Here is an 18,956-nt window from a genome sequence, read left to right as displayed (position 1 = left end):
TGGCATACATTAGATGAAGCATGGAATTTTATGGCAAAACGCTTGAAAATGATTTTGATAGCAATACTATGTTGTACCCGCATAACATGCTGTCTTTTCGATCAAATTATGAATGCAAGCCATGGGGTGATTTTGCGATCCTGCTCTGCCAGCAGGAGCCACGCTCAGTGGGAGCATGGGCTGCAGAATCAGGGCTAACTTGTAACTCCATCTCTGATCTGCTTCCCTTTGGGTGTGGCAACCCTGCTGAGAGTGTGGAATCTTTCCTTACATTCTCTGGTTCTAACCTTTTGGGTATTAGCGTTTCTGGAATCTGCATTTTTTGGAAGACTTCCGGAGGTAAAAATGATGTACTAGTGCCTCCCCCATCAGAGACGACTCTGCGATGACTTGGTGTGTATGAAGGCTTGGTGACTTGGCTTGCTGCAGGCTTACTTTCCACTTTACCTGTGAGACATACAGCAAACAGCAATGACTAATTCGAACAGCTCCCTGTAGGGTATATTTTCCAGTGTGTGTAAAATTAAAGAAAAACTATTTAACCAAACAAACAGTCACTGGTGTCCAATACGAATTTAGTAAATTCATTTTTCTTTTAACTTTACACACCATGCAAATTTACCCTCCATCACTTACAATAGCCATATATGTGGTACAAGAATTTAAGAAATCAATGCAACATTAGTGTAAACAAGCTTTTGAAATATCAACATAGCTGGCAATTAGTGCGTACTGTGTGATCAAAGGAAAGGTTGTATTTATACAATGTGCAAAATATGAGGGGAAAAAATCTGCTGTAATAGAAGCAGAATTCCCGTCCTGCACTCAACAAGGAAAAATTACTGTATACAACCTTGAAACAATTGAAGTCAATATAGAAAGTGACTTAAAAATAGAAAATGCTGGCAATACTCAGGTCAGGCAGCATCTATGGAGAGAAAAACAAAGTTAACGTTTCAGGTCGATGACCTTTGATCAGAACTGGAAAAAGTTGGAGATGTAACAGGTTTTAAGCAAGTACAGCGGCTGGGAAAGGGAGAGGGGAGGAAAGAACCAAAGGGAAGGTCTGTGGTGGGATGGAAGGCTTGAGAAATTAAATGACAAAAGGGATGATGGTGCAAGGCAAAAGGAGATGGTAATGGAACAAGTAAATAAACAAAAGATGGGTCCAGAGGAGGTGTAAATGGGAATAGCAGAATCATTACCAACAGCTGCTGTCCAAAAAATCACTGCGCCCATTTTTTCTGTTTCTCTCTCCACAGATGCTGCCCGACCCGCTGAGTATTTCCAGCATTTTCTATTTTTATTTCAGATTTCCAGCATCTGCAGTATTTAGCTTTTGGAAGGAGATTTATCTTCCCCAAATTCAAAATGGAGACCACAGCTCATCTATCTCAGAGAACACAGGCACGCTATTTTATCTACAGATAGGCCTGGATGCAGAAGCTAGGTTCTTGCTGCTAAACAAACTATTGATCCTTTGAAGAATAATGGGTATTTTATATGCCAACTCCAGCTCACCTCAATCGGACATAGGAATGGATTCAATTGCTGGCAGGTGTGTAAGCTTGCAGATAAACGGATTATATCCTAAATGGCTGAATTATTAAGGGAGCTTTGTTCCAAGAGACGCTCAGATTGTACATTGTTTGAAAACATCGACACATATACGAGGACTGGACAAGATTTGATTTCAATAACCAGCGGTGGATGGTCTATAAAGAGCCTGCCTTTACGTCAAACAAAAGTTTGTCCCATGTGTTTCAGCTGACTGCTTTGCATGGCCTATACCACGTGAGGTAGCGAAGAGGGCTGCATCTCCCACATAACAGCAGCACGGTGGCATAGTGGTTAGCACTGTTGCCTCACAGCGCCAGGGACCCGGGTTCAAATCCGGCCTCGGGTGACTGTCTGTGTGGAGTTTGCACATTCTCCCCGTGTTTGCGTGGGTTTCCTCCGGGTGCTCCGGTTTCCTCCCACAGTCCAAAGATGTGCGGGTTAGGTTGATTGGCCATGATAAAAATTAAAAAAAATTGGCCCTTAGTGTTAGGGGGGATTAATATGTGGGGTTACGGGGATAGGGCTTGGGTGGGATGGCTGTCGGTGTAGGGACCGGGTGTTAGGGTTTGGATGATCAGCCATGATCTCGTTGAATGGCGGAGCAGGCTCGAAGGGCCGAATGGCCTACTCCTGCTCCTATCTTCTATGTTTCTATGTTTAACATCCCTCAGCGACTCAGTCAGAGGCAAAGGGGGGAAAAAAAACAGAAAAAAATATGGATTGGCTCCTTTGTTTTGAAACAATTTATATAGTGTGTAGGTCTAGTATTATACATTTTGGTTGCTTGCTGTATCTAAAATACTACTGTTCATATCTTATTTGTAAATGAATCTATCCATAAGTTTTAGCCTTACACTTTGGTCTGGTGCTGTGGCATTTACTGGCTTTTGGACATAAAGGGGAATGTTGTGGGTGTCCCTCATGTTCTCTGGTGTGATATACAGTATTTAAGGGGTATTTAGTAATCATGTAGCCTGTTATCCTACTTCTCGCATATATAAAGATTGTGGATTTTGGTTCATATGAAACTTGCTCTGCTTATGGAAACCTTTTTGCTGTGAACACAACTTAAAAGGAGAAAGCCGAGAATACCTTCGTCCTTTTCAAGTTTTTCCTCTATTCAAATTGAAACATTTATCCAGATGCAAGGCTTGAAACCAATCAAAAACCAGAGTTTGGAATGTAGCCTTAAAATCACTCCCTTCTATTGGTTGCGATTTATAAATGGTTACATTTTTGTTTACACTACTAAGTATATAAATTTTATAAGATGGTTTGTGAGGCAAGAAAAATCAGATTAGCACCGATTATGTTGTTAGCAATACGAATGAAACCAGATAAAACAGAAGCCAAGGTAAAGCTTCTTTGGCACTATGATTTTCTTCTTGTTTGTGCATTTCTAGAAGTTAACAACGTGCATTAATGCCTCTCCCTCACAAGTACCGCCTCCTTCCACCTCCGTAACATCACCCGTCTTCATCTCTGCCGCAGCCCATCTGCCAGTGAAACTCTCACCACTGCCTCCGTCACCTCCAGCCTCGAGGATTCCAATGCTCCCCGGGCTGGCCTCCCATTCTCCACCTTCAGACCATTCTCCTGCCCACATCCTATCCCACACCAAGTCCCGCTCACCCATCACCTCTATCGCTGCAGACCCACATCGCCTCCCGGTCCCCAATGGCTCAAAATTTTAAATTCTTATCCTTGTGTTTAAATCCCTTCATGATCTTGCCACTTCCCATCTCCATAACTTCCTCCTGCCTTACAACCCTGCACCCCCTGCCACCCCCCCACCCCAAACTCTCTATTCCTCTGGTAGAGACCCCCCTTCACCCTACCATTGGTTGGTTGTGCTTTTAGCTGCCTGGGCCCTATGCTCCACAATTCCTTCCATAAACCACGCCCCCTCTCCACTGCTCTATACTCCATTAAGATCCTCCTTAAAACCCACCTCTTCAACCAAGCCTTTGGTCACCCCTCCTAGTATCTCATTCTTTGGCTTACGGTTTATATTTTCATTGCATCTCCTCGAAGTGCCTTGGGGTGTTTTTTTCTATGTTAAAGTTGCTATATAAATGCAAGTTTTTGTTGTTTGCGACAATGTGGCAGTGAAGTTGTCCTGTTCCTTGAAGAGAAATAATCCACCACGAAATATCAAATCTAAGTACCCACCGAGTTTAGCAGCTGTGGTTTTAATTCTTTCTAAGCATTGGTCGGCCAACTTTAGCATCTTCTGCACTTCAGGTGTTACCAGCTCCTTCTCATCTGCAACAGACACATCATTTACTTTAAATTCCTTGGCATTTGCTTTTGTCAGCATTTTTTGTGGTCATATAACAAGAACTTGACGCTGACCTTAATGGGGAGCTAAACTTTTAAACCAAAAACGTAAAGAAAATGTACATTCTGCAAATATGATGAACACCTTTACCTTTTGTTTGGGCATCTTCTATTAAAGCTTGTGAAATAAAGTTTATGCTCTTCAGGTACTCGCAATAAGCTTCCTGTTAACAACAAAAGAAAATGAGTCAAGAAGCCATAATTTTATGGCTTCAGTATAATTGCAGTACAATTAGTGACAACAGAGAAAGATAAAGTTTTCCGAGTTGACTTGCATCCAATGAGGCAAATCAACGGGCACCAATTAAAACCACTGGCTCAATCACCCTTATTATACCACAAACCGAACGGACCATCAAGAGCATGATTGAGGACTACAGAATAATTCAGCAGACTGCCTCAAATGCTCGTGTCATTCTTTTTGTGGTGTTGATATATCAGAACAGATCTCCCCCAAGTGTTGCTCACAGTAAGTTAAGAACATAAAAAATAGGAGGAGTAGGCCATACAACCTCTCGAGCCTGCTCCGCTATTCAATAAGATCATGGCTGATCTTCGACCTCAACTCCACTTTCCCGCCCGATCCCCATATCCCCTCGATTCCCCGAGAGCCCCAAAAATCTATCTCTCTCAGCCTTGAATATACTCAACAACTCAGCATCCACAGCCCTCTGGGGTAGCGAATTCCAAAGATTCACAACCCTCTGAGTGAAGAAATTTCTCCTCATCTCAGTCTTAAAGTTGAAGGACAGGAGCATTCCATCATGTAACACACAATGTATTGTTCTGCTGCTGGATTTACATACCTCGTAGTGTGAACAAAAACATGTACACTTGCATGGTGTCCTTTTAAGGCCACAAGATTGAACTGTGATAAAAAGGCACACTCTGAGGTCAGTTACGAGGAGTTTTTTTGTTGTTAAAAGTAGGATGGATTTAGCGTGATGAACATATCTCAACTTTAAATTGGTGTACGAGCAGATTTCTTTACATTTGTCAGCATTAAATTTAATCTGCCACGGCTCTTCTCATTTACATATTTTAATCAAACTTATTCTGTAACTTCCGAGTTGCCTCTTCCGATTCCTGCTAGTTTAGTATCTTCAGCAAATTTGATTACTTTGCACTGAGTATCTGAATTCAAGTCACTTAAGTAAATTGGAAAGCGTTGTGGTCCTAGCACCGAGCCCGGGGCACTTAGTATATCCCCACCTACCCCAAAATAACTTGTCGAACGGGTACTCATTATTTTCTACCATTCAGCCAATTTCTTATTCGTTCCCAGGGTTTACGCCGAATCCCGACATTTTAAGATGAACTAATAGCCAATCATGGAAGGTTATCAAATGCCTTTTGGAAGTCAGACACCACATTATGTTCCCAAAGAGTTCCTTTATTTTTTTTAACTGTGGTACAAGAATTTAAGACATTTCAAGTGCAACAGGCGCGTGATGGCCACAAAATACATGCTAGAAATAACTTTTTAATACTGTATTAGATAGAATGTTCTTCAGACTCGCCTGTGAATCACGCTTTAAAAAGGATTTGTATAGGGACACAAATACAGGGCACGGACAAAGCGGCAGGAAAGGTTAAATGATGCAATTATTGCAAATAGCAAATCAGAAAAGTGGTCAATCTGTGGTAAGATGCAAATGTGCTGTTGCAGCAGATCCACTGTTATGACTGTGGTCAGGATGTGACAGAAAAATGATGTTTTTTTCCAGTGACTCACTCGCCTTTCCCCTTTGCCCCACTCCAAAACACATTTTTGATGATCAGCTTTCTCAGTACAAAGGTACTTATTTTGAACTCTTGTGCAATCGCAGTGATCCTTCGGTTTTGAAGGCACAGCCCAACAAGAAAAAAACTTACCCAGTACTATTAAATATGTTTTCATGTTCAATAAAGAGCTAGCTAATACGATCTATATACAGGTAGTACAGATCACAAAATACGAGTGACAAAGCTATCATTTTCACACCCTGTATGGAACACAGCACACTGTTATTCAATATTTTATCTGAATAAATGTATTTCACTGCAGAGACTGGGGATATTTTCCTACTTCCCATTGTCCCAGAACTTCAAAGTTCGAAGATGACTACATTTTAATAATTTTGTACTAGTTGTAAACATTACAACATCCTAAACACAGTTTCACACTGCAGCCAGGCAGATAATAAGGATCCACTCAAATTCAGGAAAACACAGGAAAACTTGGAACAAGAGAAGTCCATTTGTTTAATGAAGGTTCCTCATTCTTCAGCCTATACATGACAACTACAACTATGGACTCCTCCTCTCAACCACCCAAGGTCTCTATTCTCTTCTCCGAACCTACATGTCAAACAGATGTATTAGAATCATAAGAATGTTCTGGCACAGGAATAGGCCATTTGGCCCATCAAGTCTGTGCTGGCTATAATTTTAATACCTAAATGCTTTCTCAACAGGATTCAATTCCTTATTTGACATTCCCTTGACCTAAAATAGAAGTGATTCAGTATTACTAGTACTTAGCCATTAGGCCACTTTGAAAATACATTTGTGATACTTACAATGACACTGAGTAATTGTGCTAATGAGCAAAACTAGCTCTCTGACAAATTATTAAACATATTTTAGGGACTACACTTGCTCCTAAATTCAAACTTCAATGTTTGCTAAAATTTTCACGGTGGCAACCAAAGGTGGAGACAGCTGAAAGCCAGCTCATGTAAAGTCCCCTGGATTATTGAAGGAGATGCTCTGTATTTATGATAAATTTGTGTTAAAATATTCTAAATCTATTGCCTGAGGTCACCTCCTGCTGTGAAATTGGTTCCTTTGTCTCAGACTTTGTTTAGACCATTAACTTTTCCTGAATTACATGACTGTTCACTAACTCGGAATATTGCATTCTTCATTTTATGAAACAAATCTTTTGTCAATTACTGCTCCCTGCTTCTGGCAAAACTCAAACTTGATAGTTAAGTAGTTTTCTGTTGTGGTATTTGGGCATTCAGGAACATAAAGATATTAAAAATCTTGCATCTGCACAGACCTTCCTATCAACCTTTTCCATTATAAATTCCTTGGTGCACATTTGCAATGGAAAGTACCTATGTAAACTTGTCACAAGATTGAGAAGACTCGGCCTACATTCCCTAGAGTTTAGAACAATGAGAGGTGATCTCATGGAAACACATAAAATTATTAAAGGTAGATACTGGGAGGAAGTTTCCCCTGGCTGGGGAGTCTAGAACTAGGGGTCACAGTCTCAGAATAAGGGGTCGACCATCTAGGACTCAGATGAGGAGAAATTTCATCACTCAGAGGGTTGTGAATCTTTGGAATTCTCTACCCCAGAGAGCTGTGAATGCTCAGTCGTTGAGTATATTCACAACAGAGATTGATAGATTTTTGGATACGAAGGGAATCAAGGGATTATGGGATTAGTGCGGGAAGGTGGAGTTGAGATAAAAGATCAGCCATGATCTTATTGCATGGCGGAGCAGGCTCGAGGGGCCGATTGGCCTACTCCTGCTCCTATTTCTTATGTTCTTATGATCTTATTAAATGGCGAAGCAGGCTCGAAGGGCTGAATGGTCTACTCCTGCTCCTACTTCTTATGTCCTTAAATATAGCCCGATGCCCACCCACCATCTCCTCCAGTGGAAGTGTGCAGTGCCACTATTGGTGGGAGGGTGTAATGACTCTGAACACAAAGCATAAAACTGCATATGCTGGAAATTTAAAATAGAACAAAAAATTCTGGGAACACTCGGCAGGTCAGTCATCATCTGTGGAGAGAACTGTTAAGTTAATGTTTCAGGTGTTGACCTTTCGAAATGTCTACACCTCAAATGTTAACATCTGTGGAAAGAGCAGATAAGTTAACAGACATGCTGAGTGTTGCCAGCATTCTCTGTGATTACAGGGTGACAAATTTACATAAGCAGTGGACATAGGAAGTTAGAATGGAAATTTAATAATAAGGACAGAATGTATAAATGTAGCATTGGGTCTGAATTACACGTTTGTTCTGGTCCAATTATCCCTGTCCTCTTATCCTGCTTCACCTGAAGAATAAGAACAGAAGGAGGAAATAGGTGCAGGAGTAGACCATTCGGCCCCTCGAGCCTGCTCCGCCATTCAATGAGATCATGGCTGATCTTCTACCTCAACTCCACCTTCCTGCGCTGTCCCCATATCCCTCGATGCCCTTAGTATCCAAAAATCTATCAATCTCACTTGGTCTTACCTCTCCGCGTGCAATGCCATAGGAAACTGACCAGTTGGGCATTAAATAGTCAAAATAATTGTCCCTTTAGATCTACCTGGATTCAATGCACTCGTGCGGTGATCCTAAATGATACAGACCATGATGCTCAGTTTTGTTCCCTGTCTGCTGAGTAAGACAATTTCAACCCAGCCAGCAGATTAGCGAAAAATAAATTGCCCAGGGTTCTGCCATCCAATGCAGATATTCTACAGTAACAAAGGAAGCGTATGGCAGTGAAGGAGTAGACCCATTACTAGTGTAAAGTTAATGTTTTCAATGTTAATTTATAATAAAAAAAGCTAAACCTTGGCTAAATATCATCACATTATTTACAGAAAAGTGTACACATTTTGGTGCAATTAGACCTGAAAGGCTTTAATTGCCTTGTTGAATTCAAATCATCATAGAATCACAGAAATTTACAGCACAGAAGGAGGCCATTTGGCCCATCGTGTCCGTGCCGGCCGACAAAGAGCTATCCAGCCTAATCCCACTTTCCAGCACTTGGTCCGTAGCCTTGTAGGTTACGGCACTTTAAGTGCATATCCAAGTACTTTTTAAATGTGATGAGGGTTTCTGCCTCTCCCACCCTTTCAGGCAGTGAGTTCCAGACCCCCACCACCCTCTGGGTGAAAACATTTCTCCTCAAACCCCCTCTAAACCTCCGACCAATTACTTTAAATCTATGGCCCCTGGTTATTGACATTTCTGCTGGGGGAAATAGGTCCTTCCTATCCACTCTATCTAGGCCCCTCATAACTTTATACACCTCAATTAAGGTCTCCCCTCTGCCTCCTCTGTTCCAAAGAAAACAACCCCAGCCTTTCCAATCATTCGTCGTGGCTAAAATTCCCCAGCCCAGGCAACATCCTTGTAAATCTCCTCTGCACCCCCTCTAGTGCAATCACATCCTTCCTGTAATATGGTGACCAGAACTGCACGCTGTACTCTAGCTGCGGCCTAACTAATGTTTTATACAGTTCAAGCATAACCTCCCTGCTCTTATATTCCACGCCTCGGCCAATAAAGGCAAGGATCCTGTACGCCTTCTTAACCACCTTATCTACCGGTCCTGCTACCTTCAGGGATCTGTGGACATGCACTCCAAGGTCCCTCTGATCTTCTGCACTTCTCAATGTCCTACCATTTATAGTGTATTCCCTTGCCCTGTTAGCCCTCCCCAAATGCATTACCACACACTTCTCCGGAAAGAATTCCATTTGTCACTGTTCTGCCCACCTGACCAGTCCATTGATATCTTCCTGCAGTCTGCAGCTTACTTTTCATTATCAACCACACGGCCAACTTTTGTATCATCTGCAAACTTCTTAATCATACTTCCTACATTCAAGTCCAAATCATTGATATATACCACAAAAAGCACAGGACCAAATACTGAGCCCTGCGGAACCCCACTGGAAACAGGCTTCCAGTCACAAAAACACCCTTCGACCATTACCCTGGTTTCCTGCCTCTGAGCCAATTTTGGATCCAACTTGCCCCTTCCAATCTGCCATGCAGGACCTTATCAAAAGCCTTGCTAAAATGGAGGAGGAAGGTTAATAATTGTGTTCCAATATCTTTTAGGGTTGGTGTTGAACTGTGAAGGAATGAGCCATAGAACCTACGCAGAAAAAGACACCATTCTATGAAATAATTCTGGCCTTATTAAAACAGGACAAACTGGGTCTGGAAATCTGGAACCTCAACAACGGAGAAACTGTGAACAGCATTCAGGCTATTGAGATAAGATAAGTTGTTGACACTGAATCAATAGTTAAAACAGAAGGTTAAAGGTTCCCGACGTCTGAATCTTTGGAAAAAAGACAATGGTATACCCTGTTAAGGTGTTCTAAAGTACACTTCGTAAACAGGCACATAAAAGAAGAAACATATGCCTTCGTAAAAATGACATCAAGTAAAAGAAACACCTGCCATCAAATCATTTTTATGTTAAACTTAGAACACCTACGGAGGGGGGACTGTGTTACAACCAGCTGAGGTGATTAAGAATTGCATAGATCATCCTAGTTGAGGTGTTCTAAATGCAAAAGACACAAACAGAAGACCTTGGTAAAAATGACATCAAATAGATGCACCTGCTGTTACACTTTTTTTTAAATGGTGAGCTTAAGACACCTACACAGGAGACATGATTCTTAATGCTACCAGCTGAAATGACTAAGAATAGCAGGGGTCAGCAGAAAAATGACTAAAGATAATTAGCTTACATCAGCAGAAAACTTCAAAGGAAATACCACTGAAAAAGGATATAAATATTGAACTTTCAAATGGGATGATAAACTTGTGTAAAGGGGCAAAGTGATTCTCGGCTTCAGAGGCAGGCTCTGTAAGTCTACACCTCTTTGTATCTCGGGGATCAACGGTATTGTATTTGATTTTGGTGGATATCCTTGAATAAGACTATGAACTGTAAAACTGTAGAGAAGTTAAGATCTCTAATAAGAATTGTAAAGCTTATTCTTTTTGGAACTGTTAATGTTGCGATTGAAACACCTACTGTAATTACGTTGGTTCTTTAATAAATCTATATATTTTTAGAATTGTCTCACATAATACTTCTGTATGAAACTCGCGAACTTAATCTCTGTACGCTGCTTGGTGAGGACCAGCCCCAGCACCGTCCCCTTCCCTTCTCTCCCCAATATCCCCATCATTGGGTCCTCAGGCTCAATATTCCCAGTTTGTAAGCAATACTTACATTTATATATAGTGCATTTCACGACATCCCAAAGCACTTTACTTTTGAAGTGTAGTCACTGTTGTAATGCAGGAAACATGGCAGCCAGTTTGCAAACAGCAATTTCCCATAAACAGCAATGTGATGATGATCAGATAATCTATTTTTAGTGATGTTGACTGTGGGATAAATATTGGCCAGGACACCGGGGATAACTCCGCTGCTCTTCTTTCAAATTGTGCCATGGGGTCTTTCAGGTCTACCTGAGAGAGCAGATGGGGCCTCGGTTTAATGTCTCATCCGAAAGACAGCACCTCCGACAGTGCAGCACTCCCTCAGCACTGCACTGGGAGTGTCAGCCTAGATTTTTGTACTCAAATCTCTGGAGTGGGACTTAAACCCACAGCCTTCTGACTCCGAGGCCAATGTGCTACCCACAGAGCCACAGCTGACATTGTGCCCGGCTGGGAAACAGCGCCGTGTGGGGGGTCAGTCGGGGCCCAGTGCGGACACTGAAGGCGGTGGAGCCCCGCCTGCCGTCTTGTCCCCTCCCCGGCCCCGGGTCTGACTGCGAGCCGAGCCCGGGAGGCGGTGGCTCCGGCTCACTGACTGCCGCGGTGTCCCGTGCCTCGCCTCGCCGCTCCTCTCTGACCGAGGCCTCCTGCAGCCGGGCGGGCGGCGGCGCTGCTTCACTCTCACCTTCTGCTTGCTGTCCGTGTCCAGCTGGATCGCCACTCTCGCCAGTTTCATGGCGTTCTGCAGCGCATTCGCTCCCGGCTCCGCCAGCGCCATGTCCCCGCCGCCCGGAACCTTCGACCGGGGAGTACCGAATCACCCGGAAAATATCGTGTGACGGGATGGTCGGCGCCCGGACACTTAAATCGTGGGACACTGCGGGGCATAGACTGCGGCTATGTCACAGCGCCATCTGGTGGGACACACGGAGCCTACTGCTGGGAGTGATCTGAGGCCCATGCCAGCAAAGAGCTTCCAAATCACTCTAATTCCCAAATGTATTGTGCCTTTTTAAAAATGTACATACGTTTATATTTAAGGAAGCAGGAATGCTGCAGATGTATGGTAGATCTCTTGACCTTACTGACAATCTTTACATACCACCTAGCAGTTATAGAGTTATACAGCACAGAAAGAGGCCCATTGGCCCATCGTGTCCATGCCAGCCATCAAGCCCTGTCTATTCTAATCCCATTTTCCAGCACTTGGTCCGTAGCCTTGTAGGCTTTGGCGTTTCAAGTGCTCATATACAAAAATTAGAACGATACAGAGAAAATTAGCATAGCCCCTGCAGAAGGATGACACATGAATTTGTGAAGTAGTCCTTCTCTTTAAAGTCTTTGTCCTTGAAACTTTTCTCCAGGTAATAACATGAAAATAATGAATGCTCTACACTACTCCATCTCCGTGGGTTGTATTGCTTGACTTAAACAGACCAACTCCTCTGCATCCTGATTTTTATGAGCCTTTCCTGGTACCTTTTTGTCCTAGCTGCAGCTTCTGTTGCAAAACACAGATTGCATTTCTAGTTGTCTGACATCCTGCTTTATCTCCTGACTGCTTATAATAAGAAAAAGGATCAAAAGCCTTCAGCGCGATGGTTGTGAGATGTTTATCAATTATAGAGACAAACCACTACTTATTATTTACAGTTTGGGGAAATAGCATTAAGGCTAGCTCATTAGCATCTGAACTACAAACCATATCAGACCTCCCCTTTTGCTGCTTGCTGTAATACACCTTCTCAAGGGCATTTCGGGATGGACAATGACTGCAGGCCTTGTCAGCGACACCCACATCCCATGAATGAATTTTTTTTAAACATGCTTTTTAAACACAACGATAAAAGTAACGGTTTTTCTAAATTTTTTGTTGTGAAAAACTGGTCAAAAAATCCTGAAGTGTGGCAACCAGCTAAAAGTCAAAATTGATTGTGCTTCTCCACAAGTAGCAAAATAATAGGCGTCCAGAGCCCTCGCCTGAGACGGGTGTTAGGCCCTTTGTATATGCAAATACGGGGCCTAACGCATGTTTGACACCCCCTGTGCAAAGCTGAGTTACTCTGAACGTGGCCGGCGCTGGGCTTCGAAATCAATTCGCCGGTGAACTGCCAAGGGACACCCAGCAGCTACCCACTGCTCGCCGGTCTCATTTAAAGGCGGCCCGAGGCCCAACATTTACAAGGAAGATACCAGGACTGAGAGGTTATGACTATCAGGAAAGACTGAACAGGCTGGGACTCTTTTCTCTAGAAAAGAGAAGAATGAAAGATGACCTGCTAAAGGTCTTTAAAATGATGAAGGGGTTCGATAGGATGGACGTAGATGTAATGTATATACCTTTAAGGGGGGAACTACTTTTTACAGCTCATGTATACTGCAGTACCGGCAGTAACCACACCTGTATATAGCACTGAGTAGTAATCTGTACAGTTCAGTTCCAGGGTGAGCCACGTTGAGTAAACACCTGTTGTACCGTTCTCCTGCAGTCTGTGTCTTACTACTGACGGACACAACATTGGCGACGAGGCAAATTCGATCCTACCTGCAACTCTGCATCACCTCCCAGGGATTCGTTCCTGGAGACCAGTAGATTGGAGGTCAAGGCCAGAGACACGGGCGTCGACCACGGGCAACCGCCCAGTCATCCAGCAGAGACTCGAGAATTGCGGGGGAAGCTGTTGAGAGCCAGGCTTGGCTTTCCAGTCGCGGTGGTCCAGCGAAACGGGCTGGCAACAGGTAGTGTGCAGACCCTTCCCAGACAGCGGCGGGCTGGAGCCCGACCGAGCGGCACAGCAAAGGGCCGAGCAGCGTCGACGGGAGAGAGAGAGAGAGGGCAGAGCGCACAGGGTGCAGCCGGTGTTCAGGGGCCGAGCAGCGTCGAGGAGAGGGAGAGAGACGCGCAGAAACCCGCGAGGCGCCGCCATTGCCACGAGGACCGCTGAGAGCGGCGTTGGCAGCAGCGGGGGAGGAAGGAAAGCGCGGGAGACGCCATTTTAAGCCATCTTAAACCGCACCCAAAATGCCGAAGAGTGGCAGTATCACCGCATTTGACAATGAAGTCGAAGATTGGACTACATATGTCGAACGAATAGAGGTATACTGCAAGGCAAATGAGGTGTCAGATGACAAGAAAGCACCGGTATTGTTAAATTTAATGGGTGCAAAGACGTATGGCTTATTACGAAATCTAGTAACCCCAGCGAAGCCAGTGGAAAAGAGTTTTGGAGACACAGTGACGATACTACAGGAACATTTAAACCCCACACCGCTGCTGCAGAAAGATTCAAGTTTCACAAACGGAACCAGCATAAGGATGAAAGCAATGTTGAATATTTAACAGAACTGCGCAAACTATCAAAACACTGCCAGTTTGGAACGGGACTGGCAGATACCTTAAGGGACAAGTATGTGTGTGGGCTTCAAAGTGAAGGAACCCAGAAACGGCTTTTATCTGAAAAGGACCTTACGCTGGACAAGGCTTTCAGCATTGCGGTATCATATGAAGCAGCAGCACAGGGCGCTGCAGAGATACAACAGAGACCGCAAGAATATGGCACAAACGAAATGTCATACAGAACAGAGAAGTGCTATCGCTGCGGCAGAACAACACACGACCACAATGATTGCTGGTTCAAAGACAAAGTGTGCAGACAGTGTGGAAAAGTAGGACACATAGCACGAGTCTGCAGGTCGGGAAAGAAAACCAGCAATAAGAAATCTCCAAAAGAAAAGTACAAGAAGGTACATAAGGTGACGGAGAATAGTTCAGACGAACAAAAGAATGATACCGACTCCGAAAACAGGGAGCTGAGTTGTCTGAAACTACATAATGTGATCAAAACGGAGGATCACCGAACCATTTGGGTCACTCTCAAGATAGCAGGAGTCCAGGTAAAAATGGAATTGGACACAGGATCAGCCCTAACAGTCATAAACCGACGGGACTATGAGCGGCTATTCTCACACATACCCTTGAGAGACACAAGAATTATTTTGAAGACGTACATGGGGCAAAAAGTCTACCCCAAAGGAAAAATAAGGGTGACCGTTATATATAATAACGGTAAGGAAACACCAAAACTAGACCTGTATGTATTGCAAGATGGAGGACCACCATTACTGGGACGTGAATGGATCCAGAAAATACAGCTGGATTGGCATTCCATACAAGCACTGACTGTGGCTGCCAAAAAGGATGACGACGTCACACCTGGGCGACTGTCAAAGATCCTAACCGACGCGCAAGAAGTGTTCCAGCAAGGACTCGGAACACTAAAAGGCATGACAGCAACAATTAAAATCGAAGAAAACGCAAGCCCAAAATTTTTTAAGGCCAGACCGGTACCTTATGCGATCCGCCCAGCCGTCGAAGCAGAGCTGGAGAGTTTGGAACGTTCAGGAGTACTGTCCAAGGTAGACTGGAGCAAGTGGGCTACACCCATCGTCCCTGTGATGAAAAAGTCGTTGAGCAGCACGTCTGGGGAACCAAGGAAGGTTCGCATCTGTGGGGACTTTAAGGTAACAGTGAACCCAGTCCTTCACACCGTACAATATCCACTTCCGCGGATTGAAGATATTTTCGCCTCGCTATTTGGAGGGAAACGCTTCACTAAGATTGATCTGGCCCAGGCATATCTGCAAATGGAGGTAGAAGAAGCATCAAAAAAATACCTCACAATCAACACCCATAAAGGTCTCTACCAATACAACCGGCTGGTATTCGGGGTAGCATCAGCTCCAGCTATTTGGCAAAGGGCAATGGAACAAGTCTGACAAGGGATCCCAGGGACCCAGTGTTATTTGGACGACATCCTGGTCACGGGTGAAAATTACAGTGATCACCTCGCCAACCTGGAGCAGGTGCTCACTTGATTGAAGGAATATGGGCTCCGAGCTAACCGCCCCAAATGCGAGTTTTTTAAAAAACAGATCTCGTATTGTGGCCACGTTATCGATAAAGAGGGGTTCCATAAGTCCCCAGAAAAGATTGAGGCAGTAGTCAAGGCTCCAGCACCGGAAAACGTGTCACAACTGAGGTCGTTCCTCGGGCTGGTAAACTACTACCATAAGTTCTTGCCAAATTTGTCTACAATACTACACCCACTGAACACCCTACTGCAAACTGGGGTGCCATGGAAGTGGAGTGACGAATGTAAACGAGCTTTCCAGAAGAGCAAAACACTAATCACATCGAAAGAGGTATTGGCCCATTTCAACCCAGCACTACCAATTCGGTTGGTGTGTGATGCGTCACCCTACGGCATTGAAGCGGTGCTGTCGCACAAATTCTCGGACGGCTCAGAGAGGCCAATAGCCTTTGCGTCACGATCACTAACCTCAGCCGAGCGTAACTACGCCCAGATTGACAGGGAGGCCCTCAGCCTAGTGTGGGGAGTGAAAAAGTTCAATCACTATCTGCACGGGCAGAAATTCACCTTGCTGACTGACCACCAGCCTCTTGTCTCCATTTTTAATCCGAAGAAGTGCGTTCCGGTGATGACTGCGCAACGACTACAAAGATGGTCACTCTTTCTAGGGGCGCACCACTATGAGATTGAATATAAGGGCATGAAACAGCATGGAAATGCTGATGGACTATCACGCCTGCCACTGCCTACTGCTGAGGAAGCACCAGCAGTGGATCCTGTCGATATATGTCATTCGACTACAGTTGAATACCTACCGGTAACCAATGCTCGTATAGAACAGGAGACTCGAAATGACCCGACACTGTCTCGGGTATATGATTTGACGGTGAAGGGATGGCCAGCACATGGCGACTCACTGTTGCCAGCATTCTCGACAAGAAGAGAACAGCTGTCAGTGTGCCGGGGGACCTTGATGTGTGGATCCCGAGTGGTAATTCCACCCAAGTTAAGGGATAGAGTGCTCAATGAGCTTCATGAGGGTCATCTGGGAGGGGTAAAAATGAAAAGCCTTGCCAGGGCTTATGTGTGGTGGCCGGGAATCGATAAACAAATCGAGGACCTGACCAAGAGCTGCTCAGGATGCCAGAAAGTCCAAAATGCACCACCACATGCCCCTCTACACCCATGGGAGTGGCCCTCATCTCCATGGCAACGGGTGCATATTGATTTTTCTGGTCCATTCATGGACTCAATGTTTTTAATAGCCGTGGATGCGCACTCGAAATGGCCTGAGGTCATCAAAATGTCCTCCACCACCACGGAGAAAACTATTGCAGTCCTACGGACCATTTTTGCCAGGAATGGCTTGCCAGAACAGATTTGCTCCGATAACGGACCACAGTTTGTGTCCGAAGAGTTCCGGAGGTTTCTGAAGAAGAATGGGGTAAGGCATTACACATCCGCCCCGTATCATCCACCCACAAATGGATTGGCTGAGAGGTTCGTACAAACCTTTAAGAAGGCAATAAAGGCTATGTACAATGACAACATTCCGCTGCAGCATAAGGTGGACAATTTCCTGTTCGCCTACCGGAATGCGACACATGCAGTCACCAACCAGGCCCCGGCCATGATGTTCTTTAACCGAAGGTTAAGATCTCGCCTGGATTTGCTCAGACCAAACGTACGAAGAGATGTTGAGAGTAAGCAATTCCAGCACATCCATGAGAAACCAACAAGGAGCTTCAATGTAGGGCAACCAGTCTTGGCCCATGACTACCGAACAGAAAAATGGCAGCCAGGAACGATATGCACAGGGCAGGGCCCACTAATGTACACAGTGGACGTTGGGGAGAACATCGTGAGACGCCATGCTGACCAGATCCTAGAGTCACAGGAACGAGTCAACCCCATGTCTCGCCCATACGTACCTGGTGAGGAACCCGACATACAGGTCACATCTACCCCAGACACAGTAGCATCGGAAGCTGATGACCCAACCGACGACAGGGGGCCAGAATCGCCTCCGCACCAAGAGCGAGACACTCGGGAAAGGCATTATCCAGAAAGGATCAGGAAGCCTCCCCAAAGACTGAATCTATAAATGGACTATTTTCAGCTAACGTTGTATGTTAAAAGTGTTAATTGTAATTAGTTTGATATTTAATTGTTAAATGAGTGCTATGGTACTGTTAATCTAAAAGGGGAGGAATTGTAATGTATATACCTTTAAGGGGGGAACTACATTTTACAGCTCATGTATACTGCAGTACCGGCAGTAACCACACCTGTATATAGCACTGAGTAGTAATCTGTACAGTTCAGTTCCAGGGTGAGCCACGTTGAGTAAACACCTGTTGTACCGTTCTCCTGCAGTCTGTGTCTTACTACTGACGGACACAACAGTAGAGAAGATGTTTTCACTTGTGGGGGATCCAAAACTAGGGATCATAAACAACTTTCCTGCTAAGGTGCGCGCGCGCGGCTACACCGTAATCTGAAAGGTCCCGCGCAGGCCGCTCACCGGCTTTTCCATTGTAAATGCTGCGCATGCGCAGAAACTTAAAGGGACCGCACATTAAAAGAAACAGGCCGCACAGAACAAAGCACAACTTACAAGGAGCATTGGTCTTAAATAAAGGATAGTCACTAATAAATCCAATAAGGAATTCAGGAGAAACTTCTTTACTCAGAGAGTGGTTTGAATATGGAACTTGTTACTACATAAATGTTGGCCTTGCCAACGATGCCCACATCCCACGAAGGAATAAAAAAAATATGGAGTCGTTGAGGTGATTGGCATTTAAGGGGAAGCTAGATAAGTACATGAGGGAGAAAGGAATAGAAGGACATTCTGAAGTAGGGTGGGTGGAGGCTCATGTGGAGCATAAACACCGTTTATCTATTCAACCTTGTTCATCTTCATTGCTTTCAGTTTCCCTTCTCATTTTTGACCAGGTATCTGCCAAGACTCGGTTTCACAGCCACACCTCTTTCCTCAGTAACTGTCTCCGGTTCAGAGTTATTCCACGTGGATTCCAACTAAACTTACACCCTTCATGTTTTGGATCCACCCAGGATTACAAATATCTCCTCGATATTCATTGTTCTTCAAACTACTGCTCTCGCCGCATCTTGAGATCCACGCTCAACGCCATGCGCCGCCACATGAACAACCTCGACCTCTCTCTTCAGCAGCACCG

General features: G+C 44.5%; 1 protein-coding gene and 1 non-coding gene across 5 annotated transcripts in view; one reads left to right on the top strand and one right to left on the bottom strand.

Annotated features, from left to right (window-relative positions):
- Positions 1 to 11,796, bottom strand: part of vps9d1 (VPS9 domain containing 1) — a 95,794-nt gene extending 83,998 nt beyond the window's left edge. For 2 of the 4 annotated variants that reach the window (XM_085991732.1, XM_085991734.1), the window contains exons 1-4: positions 11,568 to 11,796; positions 3,992 to 4,064; positions 3,733 to 3,825; positions 288 to 447 (exon numbers count right to left, since the gene is read on the bottom strand). In XM_085991732.1, coding sequence (XP_085847858.1) covers positions 288 to 447; positions 3,733 to 3,825; positions 3,992 to 4,064; positions 11,568 to 11,660 — 419 coding nt within the window. In that variant the 5' untranslated portion in view covers positions 11,661 to 11,796. The remainder of the gene's footprint in view (positions 1 to 287; positions 448 to 3,732; positions 3,826 to 3,991; positions 4,065 to 11,567) is intronic. The other 2 variants (XM_085991735.1, XM_085991733.1) reach the window with 2 other exon arrangements.
- Positions 11,797 to 12,111: 315 nt separating this feature from the next.
- LOC147116643 (U6 spliceosomal RNA) lies at positions 12,112 to 12,216 on the top strand. Its single transcript, XR_015078893.1, has one exon. It is a non-coding gene; the product is annotated as a U6 spliceosomal RNA (small nuclear RNA).
- The last annotated feature ends 6,740 nt before the right edge of the window (positions 12,217 to 18,956 follow it).

Source organism: Somniosus microcephalus, chromosome 6 (assembly GCF_052327205.1).
Source record: "Somniosus microcephalus isolate GS21.2 chromosome 6, FLI_Smic_1.0, whole genome shotgun sequence".
NCBI lineage: Eukaryota > Metazoa > Chordata > Chondrichthyes > Squaliformes > Somniosidae > Somniosus > Somniosus microcephalus.
The sequence above is the reverse complement of the archived record's forward strand: the minus strand, read 5'-3'. Positions and strand labels throughout refer to the sequence as shown.